This window comes from Tachysurus fulvidraco, chromosome 20 (genome assembly GCF_022655615.1).
Source record: "Tachysurus fulvidraco isolate hzauxx_2018 chromosome 20, HZAU_PFXX_2.0, whole genome shotgun sequence".
NCBI lineage: Eukaryota > Metazoa > Chordata > Actinopteri > Siluriformes > Bagridae > Tachysurus > Tachysurus fulvidraco.
In genome coordinates, this window is record NC_062537.1 from 2,651,155 (window position 1) to 2,673,543 (window position 22,389).

At 40.6% G+C, this 22,389-nt stretch overlaps 2 protein-coding genes across 8 annotated transcripts in view; one reads left to right on the forward strand and one right to left on the reverse strand.

Moving 5' to 3' along the window:
• Positions 1 to 11,850, forward strand: part of gdpd5a (glycerophosphodiester phosphodiesterase domain containing 5a) — a 28,011-nt gene extending 16,161 nt beyond the window's left edge. For 3 of the 7 annotated variants that reach the window (XM_027158403.2, XM_027158404.2, XM_047804577.1), the window contains exons 3-17: positions 285 to 388; positions 676 to 769; positions 2,732 to 2,791; positions 3,014 to 3,112; positions 3,250 to 3,343; positions 3,470 to 3,615; positions 3,834 to 3,916; positions 4,799 to 4,949; positions 5,177 to 5,398; positions 6,100 to 6,257; positions 7,781 to 7,928; positions 8,481 to 8,563; positions 8,765 to 8,779; positions 9,024 to 9,136; positions 9,385 to 9,841. In XM_027158403.2, the coding sequence (XP_027014204.2) occupies positions 285 to 388; positions 676 to 769; positions 2,732 to 2,791; positions 3,014 to 3,112; positions 3,250 to 3,343; positions 3,470 to 3,615; positions 3,834 to 3,916; positions 4,799 to 4,949; positions 5,177 to 5,398; positions 6,100 to 6,257; positions 7,781 to 7,928; positions 8,481 to 8,563; positions 8,765 to 8,779; positions 9,024 to 9,136; positions 9,385 to 9,476 (1,662 nt within the window). In that variant the 3' untranslated portion in view covers positions 9,477 to 9,841. Of the gene's footprint in view, positions 1 to 284; positions 389 to 675; positions 770 to 2,731; positions 2,792 to 3,013; positions 3,113 to 3,249; positions 3,344 to 3,469; positions 3,616 to 3,833; positions 3,917 to 4,798; positions 4,950 to 5,176; positions 5,399 to 6,099; positions 6,258 to 7,780; positions 7,929 to 8,480; positions 8,564 to 8,764; positions 8,780 to 9,023; positions 9,137 to 9,384; positions 9,842 to 9,870 lie in introns of those variants that run through there. The other 4 variants (XR_003442360.2, XR_007138775.1, XR_003442359.2 and 1 more) reach the window with 4 other exon arrangements.
• samsn1b (SAM domain, SH3 domain and nuclear localisation signals 1b) lies at positions 11,125 to 19,551 on the reverse strand. Its single transcript, XM_027158622.2, has 8 exons — positions 19,273 to 19,551; positions 18,705 to 18,776; positions 18,416 to 18,550; positions 17,610 to 17,745; positions 16,894 to 17,045; positions 16,361 to 16,567; positions 14,787 to 14,937; positions 11,125 to 11,657 (listed from the first exon to the last, which is right to left on the reverse strand). The coding sequence occupies exons 1-8, from the start codon at positions 19,324 to 19,326 to the stop codon at positions 11,467 to 11,469; spliced, it is 1,098 nt and encodes a 365-aa protein (XP_027014423.1). The 5' UTR covers positions 19,327 to 19,551; the 3' UTR covers positions 11,125 to 11,466.
• Between the last annotated feature and the right edge of the window lie 2,838 nt (positions 19,552 to 22,389).

Consider the following 22,389-nt stretch of genomic DNA (forward strand, 5'->3'; position numbering starts at 1 on the left):
TATTTTCTAGCCACTTGAAAGAACCTTTTAAAGGTTTAAAGATTTAGATTCCTAGGATCCGTTCAGGATGTCTCAGGATTCTAAGAGGGGTTCCTCATGAGTTCCAATGAGTTCCATGAGTTCTTAGGAGGCCTCACCATGAGTTCCAAGCATCAACATGAAAGGAAAAAATAAAATAATGATATAATAACACGAGCTCAGCCGTTGCACTCCCGTGGTCTCTCAGACAAATGATTAGGCTTCACTTATAATCACCTCACATCAGATTTATTTCTCTTTTACAGTGGGAGTGCTCCTGGTTCCTCATCCTGTGCTCCTCGTTTCTCCTCCTCCTCGTCTGGACCTACTTTTGGTGGGAGGCTCAGAACGACTACAACGAGTTTAACTGGTACCGCTCTATAAGTTATTAACACGTTTCATCTCTTTCCAAATAAAATTGTTTACTCAGTAGTGTCGGAAATGTCATCATGGCCGGTGCTTCTGTACCTCTGTCGACACGTCCAGCCGTAGCTGGAAAGGTCAATTAGAGTAAACCGAGCGTGTAATAAGTGACGCCAGCGGTTAGTCTCGGGTCGTGGTGTGTGTGTGTGTGTGTGTGTGTGTGTGTGTGTGTGTGTGTGTGTGTGTGTGTGTGTGTGTGTGAGGCCGTCACACTGAGTCACATCTCTCTCGCAGGTTGTTATATAACCGATCAGGGGAGTGGAGCGATGGCACCGTCCCTATTCTCGCCACCACACTCGTGGGATTCTCTTACACTGCATTTTTAATGGTGAGTATTTAACACACACACACACACACACACACACACACACACACACACACTTTCTCTTTCTCATGGATTAGTTTCACTGTCTGTTATTTTTTACTGCTTTAATTAGCGATAAATGCTGCACCGAGTACAGCTGTGTAAGGTTGTGACGTTATATTAATTGTTAAAGGTTTTCACTTTTCACAGATATCACACGTAGCATTTTAGATTTTTTTTTTTATTCCAAAATGATTGGAAGTAAATATGGACTCCTTAAAAAGACCATTAGACAGCTGCAGCTCATACAGAACGCTGCTGCCAGAATTCTGACCAGAACCAAAAAAATCTGAGCACATCACTCCAGTCCTCAGGTCCTTACACTGGCTTCCAGTTACATTTAGAATAGATTTTAAAGTATTGTTACTGGTTTATAAATCACTTCATGGCTTAGGACCGAAATACATTGCAGATATGCTAACTGAATATAAACCAATCAGACGACTCAGATCATTAGGATCAGGTCAGTTAGAGATACCAAGGGTTCACTCAAAACAAGGTGCGTCAGCATTTAGTTATTACGCCACCTAGAGCTGGAATCAGCTTCCAGAAGAGATCAGATGTGCTTCAACAGTAGACACTTTTAAATCAAGATTAAAAACACATCTGTTTAACTCTGCATTTACTGAATGAGCGCTGTGCTGCTTCACACTGACTGTGCTGCTTCACACTGACTGTGCTGCTTCACCCTGACTGTGCTGCTTCACCCTGACTGTGCTGCTTCACCCTGACTGTGCTGCTTCACACTGACTGTGCTGCTTCACCCTGACTGTGCTGCTTCACACTGACTGTGCTGCTTCACACTGACTGTGCTGCTTCACACTGACTGTGCTGCGTCACCCTGACTGTGCTGCGTCACCCTGACTGTGCTGCTTCACCCTGACTGTGCTGCTTCACACTGACTGTGCTGCTTCACACTGACTGTGCTGCTTCACACTGACTGTGCTGCGTCACCCTGACTGTGCTGCTTCACCCTGACTGTGCTGCTTCACACTGACTGTGCTGCTTCACCCTGACTGTGCTGCTTCACCCTGACTGTGCTGCTTCACCCTGACTGTGCTGCTTCACACTGACTGTGCTGCTTCACCCTGACTGTGCTGCTTCACACTGACTGTGCTGCTTCACACTGACTGTGCTGCTTCACACTGACTGTGCTGCGTCACCCTGACTGTGCTGCGTCACCCTGACTGTGCTGCTTCACCCTGACTGTGCTGCTTCACACTGACTGTGCTGCTTCACACTGACTGTGCTGCTTCACACTGACTGTGCTGCGTCACCCTGACTGTGCTGCTTCACCCTGACTGTGCTGCTTCACACTGACTGTGCTGCTTCACCCTGACTGTGCTGCTTCACCCTGACTGTGCTGCTTCACCCTGACTGTGCTGCTTCACACTGACTGTGCTGCTTCACCCTCACTGTGCTGCTTCACCCTGACTGTGCTGCTTCACCCTGACTGTGCCGCTTCACTCTGACTGTGCCGCTTCACACTGACTGTGCTGCTTCACCCTGACTGTGCTGCGTCACACTGACTGTGCTGCTTCACACTGACTGTGCTGCTTCACCCTGACTGTGCTGCTTCACCCTGACTGTGCCGCTTCACCCTGACTGTGCTGCTTCACACTGACTGCACTTTTTATCCAAATCACTTTTACTCCTGTTTTATTCTTTTTAACATGATTTTATCGTGTTTCTTATTTTTCATATATTTTTTTTTCTCTTTTATAAACTGTTTTCTAATTTCTATGTAAAGCACTTTGAATGACCTCTGTGTATGAAATGTGCTATACAAATAAACTTGCCTCGCCTAAATGATGTGATTATAATGTTTTTTTTCTCAGTTTTAATTAAGTAGACATTAAATACATTTTTATTCAACTCCGTATTTCAGTATTTACAGTAAGTGATTTTTGTCTGATCCGGTTTCAGATATTAGGCCTTTGTCATATCGCACTGGGGCAGCAGCTCAACCTCTACTGGATTCATAAGGTGAACACAGCCGACACGATTCATATGATTAGTCCCAGTCGATATAAAGTCTCAGTTTTATTCCCAGCTTAAATTTCAGAAAAGCTTATTTGATTTTTTCGTTCTTCCTTTAACTAAATCTCAGTTTATTGAAAGATTTAAAAAAAAAAAAAAACAACAACAACAACACAGTCTTACTGGACACTAGATCATCCTTATTTAAATTTTGCTTTCTACTTGCAGATTGGAGTGCTGTCCATCCTTCTTATTACCATCACAGGTGTGGTGTCCATTGATGACATATGGAGGGACGAATGGGACGTCATCCTCATCTCGCTGCAGGTGAGAACGCTTTATTTAGCTGCTCAGTAAAATGGTTTAGAGTCCGAGATCGTGCTCCATGTTGTTCTAGAGACGAGTCTGTAACACAACTGATTGGTTCTAGTATCCCGTGTGATTGGTTTTATGTTTGTATCCAGTCGACTGGACCCTTCCTGCACGTCGGGGCCGTGGCTCTCATGACGGCGTTGGGATGGATCGTCGCCAGCCAGGTGGTGCGTGGAGAAAGAACGAGTGAGTGTGTAAATGAGGTGGATTGTACAGACGAACCCTGCTTTTTTACATACGTGTACTCACGCACCGTGTGTGTGTGTGTGTGTGTGTGTGTGTGTGTGTGTGTGTGTGTGTGTGTGTGTGCAGGGTTTCAGCTGCTGCTTCTCCTGCTGTATGTGTGTGTCCTCCTGGCTCTCTATCTGACTCCCCTCACCATCTCCTCCCCCTGCATCATGAACCGATCGAACCTGAAGCCTCGGCCCGCCATCGTCGGCCGCCGAGGAGCTCCAATGGTGATTAAACTCACCTTTAATTCTCTTTTTCATTGTGTAATGTTTGTACTCTGACTCAGATACATCAGGCTTTCTGTAACACCCATCTATTTTATTATTATTATTATTATTGTTTCGAGAACCAAATGCATCTCAGTGACGTTTAATTTTTTCTTTGTTAGTTTAGTCGTTTTTGTTTTTCTTTGCTTCTTGACTCTTCGTTGTCGTCTGTTTTCTAGCTCGCTCCGGAGAACACCATCATGTCCTTCAACAAAGCCTTGCAGCAGAGAGTCAGCGGCTTCGAGGCTGACGTCACCATCAGGTTCGTGTTAATTCATCATCTTCTCTCTTAAGTCTTACACGAGGAGAAATAAATCTTCTGAAAAGCGTCGGACTCGAGCAATCAGCTCGGTTCGGTTCTGAGCTTGATTACACCTCCTACGTGTCGGAAGGGTCGACTCCACGTGTGGCACCGTGGTTACTGATTGTTACTCCTGTGGCTGCAGCGATATCGAGCGGCGTGATACAGGCTCAAGAGGCTCGTTATTGACTCGGCTGATGAAGTGCTCCATCTCACACTCGCTGCTCTCTGAATCGTTGTCCTGATTAATTAGATGCCAGTAGTCAGTGTGACACACACCCCTAAAACACACAAACCTAAAAAAATATTCCTGACCAAGAACCTCCTGAATGGCTTTGGGTTCCTCGTCGTCCTGCAGGAACCGTGACCATTCATAAGGCTGAAGGTGCATTGAAGCAAAGTAACGTGGAACAATGTTCCAGTAAGATCTGGTCTCTCCTGGTGGAAACAGTCCCTGTGTTTCTGAAAATGTTCCTGGGTTTGAACGAAGGTTCTAATTGGAAGACTGTATCCGATGTTCTACGGTGAAAAGGTGCTTGTGCTCCTGAAAACATTCCTTGGTATACATGGTGGTTTACTCTGGAACAGAACCTGAAACTACAGTCTGTGGGTTCCTGGAAAAGTTTGTGTGTTTCTTACAGGAAGTTCTCTTTGAGTTTCTAGAATTTTAAATTATTTTATTTCATTGCATCTTGATATAAACACACACACACACACACACACACACACGCACACACACACAAGCAGGTATAGCTGAAGGTAAAAAATGGGATGTTTAAAGCGAGACTGCACATTTTGTTTTGATTTCCTATTAAAGCAGACGTGCGTCTTTTCCGTCCTCAGTGCAGACGGTGTCGCCTTCTTGATGCGTGACCGAACGCTGCGCCGCACCACAGACGTGGCTCGAGTCTTTCCTCAGAGGCAACACGACGACGCCTCGCTCTTCACCTGGTCTGAGATACGCTCTCTAAACGCTGGCCTGTGGTTTCTCAGGGTACACACACACACACACACACACACACACACACACACACACACACACACACACACACACACACACACACACACACACACACACACACACACACACACACACACACACACACACACACACACACACACACTCTGCAGCAGGCTTAGCTTACACTGTGCTCTCTTTATCATTAAGATTAGAAGCGATAATTGTTTCAGAGCTCATAACCACTGTTTTTTGTCCCTCAGGATGACCCCTATTGGACGACCCATTCAATGTCTATTAAGGAGCGCGGCCGAGCAGCCAATCAGACGGTGTCTAGTCTGGTGGAACTGCTACGTCTGGCGGCGAAGACAAACCGTTCGGTGACGTTCAGCCTGCGCAGACCTCCACCTCAACACCCACGACACGAGCTCTGGGTCAGCGATGCCCTAAAGGCTGTGCAGCGCTCAGGCATCCAGTCTGAACAGGTAACATGTCACCTCACAATAGCAATAATAATAATAATAATAATATCAACATGATAAAGTAGTTATTAATTATGAATGATTCAAAATCCCTGATTTATTATTATTGTATTATTATTGTATTATTATTATTATTATTGAAAAACTAGATCAAATTTATTTTTACATTTTTTTCATAATTACATAAATACATAATACATACCATATAAGGTATAAATGCTTTCTATAGTGACCATATTCATTATAAAAATGTTGCAAATCAGAAATAAATGAAGTAAAGTAAAAAAAATAAATAATCATTGCGATCGCGGTCCTGCGCATCAGATCAGTTCTGTCAGTTCAAATCTGCAGGAGTTTTGTTTGCGAATGACTTCTATACTGCATTGTCTGGAAAAAAAAAGGGTCTTGGAAAAAACATGTTCAAGCTCATGTTTGTTGTACCATCATCACGAAAAGGTTTACTGTAAATGCTGGGGTTATTTTCATCCAGGAAGATGTGAAGTCACGGCCTGTTTTCTGTTTTAAACCTGCTGCGTAGCGTCGAGCGGAGATAAAGCCGGTGCTTGTTTTGGCCATGTTGCTGACACACAGGTTTAGAATGAAGATAATGAGTTTGTGGTAGTGTCAGGATGTTGGTGTGTCAGGGCTGTCTGACAGAGTGACTCAGTGTGTGTGTGTGTGTGTGTGTGTGTGTGTGTGTGTAGGTGATGTGGATGACAGACTGGTACAGAAAGAAGGTGCGATCCGCTGTGCCAATGCTGGAGCAGATGGTGGAGGAGAAAGTTTCAGCAGAGGAGAATAAAGAAAGGGGAATCCGTACAGTGAGCATACACTACAGCCAAGTAACACCAGCAGAAATCAGGTGCGCACACACACACACACACACACACACACACACACACACAGTCTATCAGTTCAGAAGGAAATGAGTATGTGAGGAAATGGAGAGAGACAGCGACAACGGAAGACAGACAAGCAGGCAGACGGACAGAATCAGACAGACGGACAGAGCCAGACAGACGGTCAGACAGAGACTGACAGACAGAGAGAGAGAGAGAGAGACAGATCGAATGAGAGAGTTGGACGGAGTCAGACAGACAGAGAAATACAGACAGAGAAAGAGAGACAGACAGAGAAATACAGTCAGAGAAATACAGACAAAGAGAGACAGACAGACAGATCGGCAGACAGAGAGACTGGCAGACAGACAGACAGACAGACAGGGAAAGAGTGACAGACAGACTGAGATAGACGGACAGACTGAGACAGATGGACAGTCAGACAGACAGACAGACAGATTTCATCCAGTTCATTCTGAGGAACAGCTCCAGTTGCTGGTGTACTACTTTACTGCCTTGTAAACATTACTGAAGCTGAATAACAACCTTTAGTGGTTTGATAAAAGCTCCTGCTCTACAGAAATGTTCAAGAAAGTACAATCTGAGTAAAGTGTCATCTACTAAGTGTTTATAAGCTCTTGAAAAAGCTCCCAGGATCCTTAAAATGCTCCTCTTGTGAACACAATGTGCCTGAAGTTCAAGTTTTGCTTATTTATTTATATAGACATACGGGTTTAATGACGTAAATGTTGGTTATGTTATTCTTTCATCCTCATCCATTTATGGTTGACTAAAGATGCAGTCTCCATGGCAACGATGACATGGTCGCATGCACCTGTCAGTGGTGACCATGGCATTGCTTTATTATTTGAATGGATTTCCGTTGCACTGGAATGATGTTGACATGACATGACATTGCAGTACATAAATCACAGCATGACTTCTAGAGAGCAATATCATGTTAATAACAATGCACAGGAATGCAGTATGACTGCTGACACAACACTGCACTAGCATAGCACTGATATTGACATGACCATGTGATTCAGTAGTTAGACATTCGACATTACAAGCTGACATTGGCGTGACATTGCATCGCGGTGACATTGGCGTTAGATTGCGTTCCGTTATATCGAACGTTCCACGATATCACGTTTCAGCTGTTTGATTTTCCAAGAAATAATGACGGGATAATGCAGGGTTCTCTCAGTAGGGTCATTTCAATAGTTCATAAATGGATCATGGTCCTAATATAAAAATCTGTGGATTTTTTTTTTATTATTATTTATTAATCATTTAAAAAAATAAAAAGTTTTAAGCCATAGCCTCAGGTCCAAAATGCTTGTGATTGGGTGAAAAAACCCAACGTCTGGGGGCGGAGCTTCATGTGCACACAAATGTCAAACTCACTGAACTGTTAGAGATCCAATCTTGGAGAGAATAAAGGATTAATATGATCTAATGGTCTTGGAAAAAAGTGATATTTGTTCATTGAAATGAAATTGTAAATTTGTACATCTGTGTGTGTGTTCGTGTATACAATCAGACGCTTGAGAGCCCGCAACGTGAGCGTGAACGTGTCCCCAGTGAACGAGCCGTGGCTTTACTCTGTGTTGTGGTGCAGCGGCGTTCAGTCCGTCTCATCTGACGCTCCTCACATCCTCCGCCAAGTGCCTCAGCCCATCTGGTTAATGGTGAGAGATGGATCATGTCTAATCGTTATCACAGTGTCATTGGCCCTTTGGAATACAGAAGTATGGGATGTGGTAGCCTAGTGGTTAAGCCTGGTGTTGGGCTACCAATCGGAAGGTTGTGAGTTCGATTCCTACGTCCACCAGGCTGCCACTGCTGGGCCCCCGAGAAAGGCCCCTAACCCTCAATTGCTCAGTTGTATAAGGATAAGGGCATCTGCTAAATGCTGGAAACGTAAATGTAAGTAAACGAGTCGTTTCATCCTGACCAATCACGGACGCTCCAGATAAGTGTAATGGCATTTTTGCGGCATTTACAGTTCAACAAAACGTTCATGTCAGTGGGTTAGAAAATTTAATGAATTGCTCTGTAATCATGGTGTGATAGCATGTGATTTGGCTCTATGACAAAAAAGCACGTGTGTTTTGCATTTTTCAGCTTTTATTACTACTTCTGTGTCTTTTTCTGTGTCGAGTTATTCTACCTTAAAAATGTTGTTTGACCATGTCGCCATCTAGTGGAGAAACACAATAATAACACCTGCTTTTTTCCAGAGTCCAGACGAATACTGCTTAATATGGATCATGACTGATTTAATATCCGCAGCAATCGTGATAGGAATATTTATATTTCAGAAGTGAGTATATTGAAATGTTGTACAACCACACACACAAACACACACAGACATACACACACAGTCTGTATCCTTGCTGCTTCTGAACTGATGCCGTTGTTCTCTTCGTTCCTTCTCTTTTTTCTTTTTCTTTCTCGTCATTGCTGTCTGCCTTCTCCACTTCATGCCTCTTCGCTCATCCGCTGCTTTCTGCAAATCTTTCAGCTTTCACTTCATCAGGTAAAATGGGATAACATCAGCAGCTCCAACGCTTTGCATTAACTTGATATTTTTGGTTTTCATTGGTTGTTCGTGTTGCTGCCTTTCACCTGCCCTACAACACGTTCTCTGACATGATGCTCATTTATCAGATCATTTATCTGAGGTTATTTATGCCTGTAAAAACATTTAAAGCGACACCTTCGTCCTTCACTTTCAGCTTTGTTAAGTGTCGTGTTGAAAGTAAGGACTACGTATATTGCAGGTGGAGGATGAGCGGGATGCGCAGCTACAACCCGGAGCAGATCATGCTGAGCGCCGTGGTGCGCAGACCCAGCCGAGACGTCAACATCATGAAGGAAAAACTCATCTTCTCAGGTGAGAGACACGAACACACAAATGAGCCACGTGCGATAGCCGAAGAAGGCAGTGATGACGGTGATTGGGTTCTTTTCAGGGGTCTCTCTTGTTGGTGTGTTGCTTAAATTCTTACAATTAACTTTCATGCTATATTTCACAAATGTTTCCATCTACACCGGAATATCCATCCGAATTTGTTCATAATCTTCCTGTGCTAATGACACCATGCTTTTTTCCATGCTAATGCTTAGCTGTTTTTCTCGCAGAAATTAACAACGGCATCAGCAGCGCAGACGAGCTGCCTCTCTACACCGAGCACGGATATGAAGGATATGCCCGCAACACCATTTCCCGCTGAGCCGGAAGTTGTTCGGATGTCCTCTGTCCTCGTTTCGCTTCACATAAACATTGCTGCATGGACTCTGGGAAAGACTGTGTCTTTCTTTCGGACCGAACTGCTGAAGGGCCGATGAAGGGCTTCTCAGATTTCTGGTCCTCGTGCAAGTGGAGCTCTGAATTGTGATTGGATTTGTATTTTCTTATTTATATAAAGGACTTTCACTCGGATGCCTTACGCTCTGTATTAAAGTGTAAGATATAAGATGAAATGTTGCTGCAGTGCTAGTGTGAATATTTGATCTTATGGAGTGTAAAATTTACTGAACAAATTTCCATAATGCAAGTGGCTTCTTCTGCATATTATTATTATTATTATTATTATTATTATTATTATTGTTGTTGTTGTTCATCAGTTTCTACAAATCTGACGATCATCTGTGATCTTTGGAGGACGCAGGATTATTTGTATTCAGAAATAGGTCTGTTCTGTGAGTAGTTTTATTTTTTTTTATATATATTATTAATATATATCCTCGGTGTAGAATTTTGTGCCGTCTACGCCGCAGTGGTTGAAGTACTGTGGTTCTCAGAGTTTGGGTTGAAATGATGCCTCTGTGACGTGCAATTCTGAATGTATTACATTTGTAGGAAGTGAATAAAAAAGAAGAAGACAAGCCACTTGGAGAAAATAAATAAAGGTAAGCTGAGGCGATGCCTACGATTTCATGCTCTTGCCGGATGAATACGGCGTCTGATCGAAAGCTCTGATTAGAGCGCGATGAGTCGTAGGAGGTTCATGAGATACGATCACGATTTCATATTCACACTCACGTTATAAATGTTCAGTTATATCTTTTGATTCCTATCTAAGAAATCTAAGATAATTTTGTTCAGAATTCAGATCTTCTGAAAGTTTGTTCTCAGAACTTTTACAGGGCCATGCAGAATTTCCTCAGACTTAAAGGTGCAGTGTGTAAATTGGGTGGACTGTTTTGTGGAGCCTGTTTTGCTACACGTGTTTTCTTGTTAAAAAAAAAAAAAAAAAAAAAGAATGTCAGTGGATGTCGAAAACAAAAAAACCTAGTGCAGGAAGTAAAAAGACACATGATGAAGGATATGAGTATAATAATTAAGCAAAAGATTGGCCTTCTGTTCTGACCAATCAGTACCACTAAATTTTTCCTTTAACAGGTATGTTACTCAAAATGTTAGAGGAATATAATCAAATATTCCAAAATGTCTTGATTATTATATCACTGACTGCACCTTTAATCTGGTGGTTGTGAGTCAGGAGTCTTGTATTCATTTAGTATTCAAATGAGAAATATCATACATATTTTTTATTTTATTGACTCAACCATCCTTTCATCATTAACAAGAAAAAGAATGATCATTACATTTTGTTAAAAAAATAAAAAAAAGTTACATACTGCCGCTTTAATCCCAAACCTGATTTTAAACTCAAATATAACACAATAAATACAGAACATATATCAGGTTTATTTAAAATTACTTCCATATAGTGCACACACCCACACATACTGGAGTAAGTGAGATTGAGATTAAAGCTGCAGTGTGTAACTTGATGAAATCAAAGTAGCAGCAGGAAAGATTATGTGCTTGGGGAAAAAAAACTAAAAAAAAAAATTAAACCTTGGTGCATTCACTGCAGAAAATATATCAGGTTTATTTAAGGAAGGTTCATGTATTTCTTTTACATGTCATTTACATTCTATTTACAGTTCTTTTGTTCTCTCTGATTTACAGTGAATGTTGAAAGAAGTGACAGACACACCCACACACACACACTCACACATAAATGTATATATCAGTTTCCTATGTTTCATGGCACAACTGACTGACAGCTCATAATGGAAGGAAGGCTCCAGTTTGATGCTGAAACAACAACTACAGTAACGTCCTGACATTTACACAGATTGATGGCTGGGTCGTGTTGTTCCTGAGATGTAGGTCAGGTTCTCACAGCGCTGAAACACACTGTGGTGTGATTAGACCTCAGCTGATGATGAGGACAGAGGTGCAGGAAGGTGGTGTTCTGTGTCCTCTTTGCTGCTGTTGTCAGAGCAGTCCGAGGTGATGTAGCAGCCCGAGTCTCTGGGGCAGTCGTTCGGTTCAGCTTTCCCCGTTGCGCTCGGAGATTTCGGAGCTTCCTCATCTTCGACTTCTCTCTGACTGTTAGCTGAAAGAGAGAACCAACAAAGAGACTTGGGTGTTACCAGCAAGCTGACACCTTTTCTACTATCTAAAACCCTAAACCATATCTATGATGTAGAGCTGTCTGTACACTGAAGGGATAAAAGTCAAAATACAGTTTGCATCCCTTTCTTTCTGATACTTTTCAGACTATTTGCCACTACACGGTATGATGTTTTTAAAAAAAAAAAAAAAAAAAAACTAGTTTTGCAACACGATCAAAGTTGGGCTGGTTCAAACGTTAACCACAAAAAAACTCACCACTGCACTCGTTTCCTGTCAGTAACTGAGCTCTTGCATCACAACCTGCCTGTTCTTATTAACTCCATCTTGTTTTTGTTCACTTCTTAAGAACTGAAGTTTAAAATACATCTCTGGGGATTCCTGGTTAGCATGTTTTAAACCCCATAAACCCCTTAACAGCTGCATAAAATAGCTAAAATGATAGTGCTTGATCATAGTGCCTGGGTTTAACTCTGTCTAACTGTGTCTTTAATCTGCACAGGATGTAAGATCAACTCAGCTAGTGCATCATGGTAGATGAGCTAATGTGTTGTAGTTAAATGTAGAGAAGGTTACTGAAGCTAACGGAAGTGATATGGGTGTATTTTTATCTTTTACGCTATCTTAAGGGTAAATAATGTGTTTTATACTAACTGAAGGGTAAATGTTGTGTTTTAAACTAACTGAAGGGTAAGTAATGTGTTTTATGCTAACTGAAGGGTAAATATTGTGTTTTAAGCTAACTGCAGATATGTCATTCACCTATCTTCTAACTGAAGGGTACTTATCTTATTTCAGGCTAAGTGAAGGGTAAATATTGTGTTTAGGCTAACTAAAGGATAGTTCTTGCTCTTTAGGCTAACTGAAGGGTAGTTATCTTATTTTAGGCTAACTGAAGGGTATTTATTCCGCTATATGTTAACTGAAGGGTAGTTATCTTATTTTAGGCTAACTGAAGGGTAGTTATTCCGCTATATGTTAACTGAAGGGTAGTTATCTTATTTTAGGCTAACTGAAGGGTAGTTATTCCGCTATATGTTAACTGAAGGGTAGTTATCTTATTTTAGGCTAACTGAAGCGTAGTTATCTTATTTTAGGCTAACTGAAGGGTAGTTATTCAGCTATATGTTAACTGAAGGGTAGTTATCTTATTTTAGGCTAACTGAAGCGTAGTTATCTTATTTTAGGCTAACTGAAGGGTAGTTATTCAGCTATATGTTAACTGAAGGGTAGTTATCTTATTTTAGGCTAACTGAAGCGTAGTTATCTTATTTTAGGCTAACTGAAGGGTAGTTATTCAGCTATATGTTAACTGAAGGGTAGTTATCTTATTTTAGGCTAACTGAAGCGTAGTTATCTTATTTTAGGCTAACTGAAGGGTAGTTATTCAGCTATATGTTAACTGAAGGGTAGTTATCTTATTTTAGGCTAACTGAAGGGTAGTTATTCAGCTATATGTTAACTGAAGGGTAGTTATCTTATTTTAGGCTAACTGAAGGGTAGTTATTCCGCTATATGTTAACTGAAGGGTAGTTATCTTATTTTAGGCTAACTGAAGGGTAGTTATTCAGCTATATGTTAACTGAAGGGTAGTTATCTTATTTTAGGCTAACTGAAGGGTAGTTATTCCGCTATATGTTAACTGAAGGGTAGTTATCTTATTTTAGGCTAACTGAAGGGTAGTTATTCCGCTATATGTTAACTGAAGGGTAGTTATCTTATTTTAGGCTAACTGAAGCGTAGTTATCTTATTTTAGGCTAACTGAAGGGTAGTTATTCAGCTATATGTTAACTGAAGGGTAGTTATCTTATTTTAGGCTAACTGAAGCGTAGTTATCTTATTTTAGGCTAACTGAAGGGTAGTTATTCAGCTATATGTTAACTGAAGGGTAGTTATCTTATTTTAGGCTAACTGAAGCGTAGTTATCTTATTTTAGGCTAACTGAAGGGTAGTTATTCAGCTATATGTTAACTGAAGGGTAGTTATCTTATTTTAGGCTAACTGAAGGGTAGTTATTTGGTTATGTGCTAACTGAAGGGTAGTTATCTTATTTTAGGCTAACTGAAAGGTAGTTATTCCGCTATATGTTAACTGAAGGGTAGTTATCTTATTTTAGGCTAACTGAAGCGTAGTTATCTTATTTTAGGCTAACTGAAGGGTAGTTATTCAGCTATATGTTAACTGATGGGTAGTTATCTTATTTTAGGCTAACTGAAGGGTAGTTATTTGGTTATGTGCTAACTGAAGGGTAGTTATCTTATTTTAGGCTAACTGAAGAGTAGTTATTCGGTTATATGTTAACTGAAGGGTAGTTATCTTATTTTAGGCCAACTGAAGCGTAGTTATCTTATTTTAGGCTAACTGAAGGGTAGTTATTCAGCTATATGCTAACTGAAGGGTAGTTATTCAGCTATATGCTAACTGAAGGGAAGTTATCTAATTTTAGGCTAACTGAAGGGTAGTTATTCAGCTATATGCTAACTGAAGGGTATTTATTCAGCTTTATCCTAACTGAAGGGTAGTTGCTATATGTTAACCGAAGTATTTAATGAAGGCTAAGTACTTAAGTAGTTAACCGAAGCACAAGTATTACTCGTTAAAGCTAACTGATATGTGAGCATTGTGTCTGGCTTCAGGGTAATTATGGTGTAGTATGTTTGTGCTAACAGGTATTTACTGTGTCTTCTTGTAAGCTTACAATTTGTCTGCTGTAATTGACAAACTAATAGTCTTTTATAGTATAGAGGGCTAACAGAAGTGTGGTTACTGTGTAGTTTACAAGGCTAACAGAGATGCGGCTGCTCTTGTGGACATTTTTAGATAACCTTTTAGCTAAAGAATCTAGATCACTTGTTCCACTGTACAACACACCTTTTCCTTGCTTAGAAGATACTGTATTGTTGACATTTAGCCCAAAACGGTAAAGAAGAACATAAAGCGTTGGGACTGAAACTCTTCTGAGAATCTTTGGTCAGTTTTTTGTTTTGTTTGTTTTTTTTAAGCATCTACTTTTTAATAAGTTAAGTGTGTGTGTGTGTGTGTGTGTGTGTGTGTGTGTGTGTGTGTGTGTGTGTGAGAGAGAGAGAGAGAGAGAGAGAGAGTTTCCTTCACCCTCTGCGTCATGTAAATTCTCTGCCGCTGCCAGCAGTTTTTGTCTGTGCTCGGGATTGGTCACGTTCAGCTCAATCAGATGCTGCTCTTTCAGATCCTTCAGATCATCTACAGTCTGATAACCGTTTAGCAACAGGGAGGACACAAACTCCTGCAGGGGGAAAAAGATGGAGAGAAAAGATTTTTCCGTTTGTAGGTCACATCACTTCAGAGATGTTTTCACTTCTTTTGACAGTTTTCTTTTATCACACAGTACCATCTGAAGCGGAAACCTCGGTGACACCTCACTTCCGTTATTAATGAAGTTTTTTATTTATTTATCACCATTATCACATAAAAAAATATCAAAAGCTCAGACTTGTTTTCAAAAAACGCTAATTTTCTGGTTTAGATATCATAGCATCTGGTGAAACTGAAAATATTTTCTGTTGGCTGTTGGGTTTAAAACCACAAATACCACTTTTATCATGTGAAAATGTTTTCATCCTTTTTAGACTAAATTAGACAGACATTTATTTTAGCAACAAGGTCATGTAGTTTTTTTTCCATTTCATAGATGCTCAAGTTCAGAAATTGTTAAAAAAAAAAAAGTTAAAAATATATATTACAGTATGTCAACTAGTATGTCTACGTTTTCCTTTAGCAAAAATTAAGCTTGTTTCATTGCTTTTTCTTTTTTCTTTTTTTTTTAGCAAATCTTTGGTTCTGTATTTAAATTTTTGTAGGAAAAAAATATATTTAATATTTTACATTATGCCTTTTCGTTCCCACGAGGGACACAAACTTTTCCACTCAACCGTGATTAATTTTAAAATTTGTGACATACCTGATGATTCAACAAATGACTGATCAGTCAAAACTATCCAAACCGTTATGCAATAAATGAAGCTCTTTAGATTGTTAGGAAGTTAGTGAGTAGGCAACAGGTATAAACATTGAAACTTGTACTTAACCTAAACTTGTATAGAACATGTGAAGCAGAAAAATTGAGAAATAAAAGTCCCTAGAAAAAGGCTCAGTGGATGATTCAATGTGTGTGTAAATAACAGCCTCGTATCTATAGCATAATTGAAAGAGTACAAGACTGGGCTAAAGCTAACAGGTACTGGGGTCATCCTTACCTGACAGGACTGGAGATTACCTTTAAAATGAAGCAAAGCTGCTCAAGTGTCACCCCTGCTTCAGTGCAAAATCTCACCTGGATTCTGTACATACAGTAATGTGCACCTGACAACTGCTGCTGTAATCATAAAGCCTGTCCTGTTGCTCATCCCAGGATTCTTATTCCTAATCTGAGCAGACATCCTTTCAACACACATTTTGATGTATTTCTTGAATCTTCTACTCCTGAATAATCTACTGATTCTTAATCCCACTATCCAACAAGGTCCCTTTGGACATCTATTTCATTCTGGTTCCTTTCAAAAGCTTCTTCCTCGTGTTTAATTTCCTCGCCTCCTGTTCACTAGGGATATAAAACTACAACCGGATTTCTCTAAAGCTTAGTTCCTAATGCCGTGTTCATGTTTCCCAACGTTAGCGATTGGAATACAGTCAAAGAATTAAAGCAGCACCTCCAAGTTCAGTCTCTCGAGGAACTCCTGGAGCGTTTTGGGTCGAGGTCTTTTGCTTCTCCTGTGCTTTCCCATCCTGTGAATTGGAGCAGGTTCCTCGGCCAGAACGTCTACGTAGATGAACTTAAAACTGCCGATTTTGCCGTTCAGCATGCCTGTCCATATGCCCATGGGGGACTTACTGATGACGTCGATCACATCTCCAACCTGAGGCAATGTAATATTTAGAAGTTATAAAGACTTTGACTGCAACACTCTGCTATCATCATTAATGTATCCATATACTCTGGTCTGTACAGATTTTATATTAAGGTCTATATTAAAATTATTATTTTCAGGTCTGTTTAATCTAAGGGATGGATCTCAAAACAATAGGAAGATCTACTGTATTTCTGTCAGTACTGCTTACATGACATATATGATACAGAAGATATTTTAAAAATAAATGTTATAAATGTATTACTATAACCGGTAATAAGATGGCCCGGGGCACTGGGATTGCCTCGTCAGAGTAAAGTAATAAGATGAGCTACCTTGAGTTTTAGAGACTCGGTGTCATATGGACTCGGGAGGAAATCGGTGTGAACTTTTGCTTTGCCACAGAAATGGATGGTTTCGGGAACTTCCTCCTCCAGCCTCAGACTGTCTCTGTTAAACGAGCTCTCGGAGCAACTGGTGATGCCACCTAACAACCAGCAAAATTACACGATAAATAAAGTAGCTGGTAATATCAGACGCAGAATCAAATCCACCACCACCACCACCCCCGCCCCCTTTGAAGAACATCAAATATGTTGGTGAGAGGATATGAAATAGGGTGGAGGCTGTTATAAAGACTAAATGTGCACCTACAAGCTATTGGAGATTATTTATATCACATTAGGAAATGAACATTCAGTTTTATGTATTTTGAGAATTCTCAGTATTAGCTTTATCTAGCATGAAGTATATACAAACAATACAGCATTACATTTATTCCTGACCAATTTGTTTTGCTTACAGTTTTGCACTTAAATGAGGTCTTTTTCTGCTCGAAAGTTGATGTTAGATAAAACTGGATGTGTGTTAAACCACACCTAGTTCTTTTACCTAGTTCTGTGACCAGTTTCTCCTATTTCACTCTGCACCAAAGAGAAAATAGGCCTACATAGGGCAACTAAGTGTGTGTGTGTGTGTGTGTGTGTGTGTGTGTGTGTGTGTGTGTGTGTGTGTGTGTGTGTGTGTGTGTGTGTGTGTGTGTGAAACTTACTACTGGATGAGCTTTGGCCACTGTGGAGACTGAAGAGACTTTCCACAGAGTTACTGGACTTGGTGTGGGCTTTGGCTGGAGCTTCAGTCACATTAGGCTGTCCTTCAGCTTCCTGGTCTCCATCTACACCATCTCCCTGTGCACACACCACATGCCACAACCTTGACAACTAGTTTTTTATTATGTTTCCTACACCTTCTCAAATCAGTGTTGACAAATTTTTCCATGACAGTAGTGCAGCTCCATCTCGCACATCACACGCTTATATCAATACTCTTGTTCTAATATGCCGTTAGGGCGGTTTCTATAGTAACAAGTCATTCACGATGACAAGACATTTATTTAGACTTTTTGGAAGCATCAGCACTTTGTAACAGCCAGAGATAAAATTTTAACTTACATGAGAAAGTCTCTTTGCCTTTGTCTGCAATTTTTGTCATATTCATTTCAATAAGGTGAAAAATAAGAGAGTGACTATGGAAATAAATAATCAACTACAGCACAGAACACTGTTATTGATTATTTTCCAATAAGTGCACACCTCCAAGTGATTTATTCCTACCTCCTGACTTGCTTGGTATATTTGTAGTTGTATTGCCAGTGTGTTTCTACTTTCATAAATGATAAAAGATCTCACTGCCCTTTCTGATAGGTGACATTTCTGACTGTTTTGTCACTTCAGTGGTTTGAAAGCTGACAGGCTTTTCAGTGATAGGTTTATCACATGAAACGTTGCATAAAATAAAAGCAGACGTTGCAAAAAAAAAAAGCCAAAACACTCAGTCGCTTTGATCTTCAGCGCTCACCGTTTCCTCTGAGAGAGCGCGAGTGTATTTCTTCCCCATCTTCTTGCGCATGGTCATCGAGATGGCTTTCATCTTCTTCCCTAATCCCCCTTTGATATGTTCGCCCTCGGCCGGGTCGCCATCAGCGGCCTGTCCCTGGAAGTTTAAAAAGCAGAAAAGTAAAAGTAAAAAAAAAAGTCCTCAGATTAAAGAACAATGCCGCACAACGTGACATGTTTCATAATGTGTATGTTTATTATTTCTTTAGTTTTTTTTTTTTTTTTTTTGTAAGCAGAAATGAAACATTTACCAAAGCGCCTTCATGCTCCTCCAATTTGGACTGATTTTTGGATGTGTCGAACCTGCCGAAGCTGTAAGAGCGCTGATGAAGACAGAAGTGAAATGTTTTAGACTGTATGACTACATCAAAATCTGTGAAATAAAAGGATGTTGCAATTCTCTTTTACTAATACAAAAAAGCAGGCACGAGTGTGGTAGCTAGAAATTTTAGTCAGAATTACATTTTTCAAACTTATATATATAATTTATTTATATTTTATTTATTTATAATTATTTATTTAAAAAATAACAACGGCAACATCAACAAAGCAATAAAAAAATAAAAAAATCAACAAGCAATAAATAATCTTCTGTACACTTGTCTTTGTTTTTGTTTTTTTTAAAAAAAAAACAAACCTGTCCTGTTTTTAAAGAAAAAGGTTTTAAACATATAAACTAAATTTTGTAACAATATCAGAACAATCAAATGCTTTAGCATCCGTCCGTTTGCAATTGGCTTTTCTGTTATAACATTATAACCTGCTGTGTTTATAAGCACTGATGCAATATTACTGAAACAATTAGACTTTCTTTTTTACCTTTGGCTTATTCCTTGGCTTCTCTGCGGCATTTGAAGATTTCCTCTGAAGCATGACTCTCAAAGACGCGTTATTTGTCTTTAAAAACAAGTTTTACTATGCATGACCAAACACACTACACACGCTGACACTTCTCATGCACACTCTCTGTACACACACATACACACGCACTCTCACACAGGGCCGAGCCCACACTTCCTCATATGAACACAGGATGTGTCGCTCATATGCCTCTTACATCTGGTCAAAGAGCTCTTCAGGAGACAAGCCGCAATAGAGAGAGTGTGTGTGAGTGTGAGCGACGAGTGCCGTGCACATGTGATGATTACGGCAAGTGTGTTTCAGGAACCATGCACAGGAAAAAAGGTTGATCAAGAACCGTCATCATTTTAACTGGTAGCATCATGGCAACGTTTACATTTCATCTCAGTACACTCAGATTAAACAGATCAGCTCTAGTAGCTTCAAAACATTGTGACATTCATTTATTTTCTGAAGATATTCCCCCTTTTTTTTTTTTGCATCTGCTTTGACAATCTCATTTTGGAGACTAATTGAGAACAGATTCCGTATGATCTCGTTTATGAAATAAACATATGAAGTAGACACGTTAGCATAACAAGACAAGGGACTCACCGTGACAACGTCCGTCATGTCCAAGTCAGTGAAGGAGCGGATGACTCTCAGTGGTGGATACTCCATCCTGAGGAGATCCAACTCGTGAATCAGCTCCTCGTACCGGTGACGATCGGTTCCTCTGGGCAGAGTGAAGTTAACGTTGTGTAGCCATGGATCAGCTGTGGGTCTGTGGCAGGTGTGGTAGGACAATTCCCAGAATGAGCACGCGTCCGTGGAGCTCCAGGGGTTGTGGAAATGTCCGGGGTTCCACAGACCTTCTGTTACTCTTATGTCCCTCTCATTTTCTGGCTCAGACCACTGGTTAGACTGTTCCACCTGCTTCGTCTCAGGCTTTTTTGACAGTCCTACGCAGGTTATGACTGTCACAACCCCAAGTGTTTGTTATTTTTTGTTAAAGATTTCATGGCATATATAGTATATGTATTAACACTTGATTTATAATCAGGCCTTTACCACTGATCTCTGGAGGATATTTGCTCTCCTCGATACTGCTCTTCAATGGCTTCTGGATCTTATGCAGACATGACTTGTCCTCAACAACCTGCAGGACAAATGGAAGGTCAGTAGTTGAGTCCCTTCAGCCTAATTTTAATTAGTTTCGGTGGACATGTTTCTGTGCGTGTTCGAGTCTTTGATGACTAATAAATGCGGTTGTTCTTAACAAACAATCACTGACCAGCACTGAATTTGAATCAGACCTTGTTTCGTTGTGACACAGACCAACATGTCTCATATTAACATTAAACTTGAATATGAAAGTCCCTAAATTCTGATTAGCATCTGAAAACGAACTCACAGGAAATACACAGTGTGTTATTCTGTTACATTGGCTATGAGTTTATAGCTACTGGTTTAATTGTTGTAGACATGAAAATAGATGATTGGATTTGTTACTGATTTTTTTTCTGCATTTTTCAGAATCGGTCAAATATCTTGGCACCCAAATCTCAGTTGAGAGGCTTGAATTATCCCTAGTAGTAATCTGCAAATGCAAATTCAGACTGATTGGCCCCTTGTGCCACATTAAAACCTATTTGTAATAGACATCAGTGGGAATGATAGAGTGGGCTGTGGGCTGCCCTCCAGATCTTGGCTTCATGACCATGCCTGGCACGTGTTGGAGAGATTAAACAGACCGTTCGCTACAATCTGTTCTGCATTACTAATAATAAGCAGTTGTGCTAAGTAATTGTACCGCATAAGAGCACAACCCGAGGCCTAGCTAGGTGGGAAGTTCGGGTTTGAACTGGGTTAAAATATTCCAAATAAGTCCAAATGATTTTTCATGGATAGTTATTACAGTCCAGTCATAACTGCAGCTAAATATACAAGCTGGATAAATTTTTTTTTTCCTCATTTTGCTTTCCTAGTTGAAAGCTACTAGCCAGCTAGCGACATTACACTAGAGACTACTAGCCAGTTAGTAACAGTAGATGAAGCAGATCTGCCAACTTTGGAATTCAGCTTAGAGTGAGATCTTGGGGGGTGGGGCTTTTGTTATCGGAGGGGCTTATGGAGGGGCGTGGCTTGATGTGGAAAAAATTACAAACACAAAATCCTTGCATCAGCAGAAGTGTAATAAGTATATATTGATTGTCAAAGTATTTGGTATCTGTACAGAATTTCTTGGGAGATTTGCATTACATCTAATTTAAACTGAATGCGTGAGAGTTGGCAGCCTTGTTTGTACTGTTTTTTTTATGATAAAGTTATGTAAAATAACTGCTCAGTGCTGCAAAACAAACAACTCTGCTAATGCTAACTTAATTCTATATAAACTATATAACAGCATAGGCCTATTAGTTACTAGCCTAACCTAGACAGAGACACGGAGCGCCCTGTAACTCACTGACCTCCCTGCGTTCACAAATCACACGGTGCAGATGGGAGGGAGAACGGCTGACTACACAGTTTATGGGAATAAATTGTGTATTTCCTTCACACTCGACACAAAAAACTCACTACTCTGTCTGTCTGGTCTCTCTGCTCGTTGCTTTGCGAGATCATTTTCCTCACTGCTGCACGAGTCTGCGTGAGAATATGGGGGTGTGACGTGAGAGCGTGAGATTTGGGTCAATTGTGTGAGTCTCACGCTGAATGCGAGAGAGTTGACAGCCTTGGATGAAGTACTGTGTAATACTCATTATCTTCTATTACTAACATGTCAGCAGAGTTGTCACTGGCAGGGTCATTCATATGAAAGTTGGTTATCGGTAGAATGTGGCATTCATTTTCTACCGCTTATCCGAACTTCTCGGGTCATGGGGAGAGGTCACCGCTTATCCGGACTTCTCGGGTCGTCTCAGACGTCATCGGGCATCAAGGCAGGATACACCCTGGACGGAGTGCCACCCCATCACAGGGCACACACACACTCTCATTCACTCACACACTCACACACTACGGACAATTTTCCAATCAACCTACCATGCATGTCTTTGGACCGGGGGAGGAAACCGGAGAACCCAGAGGAAACCC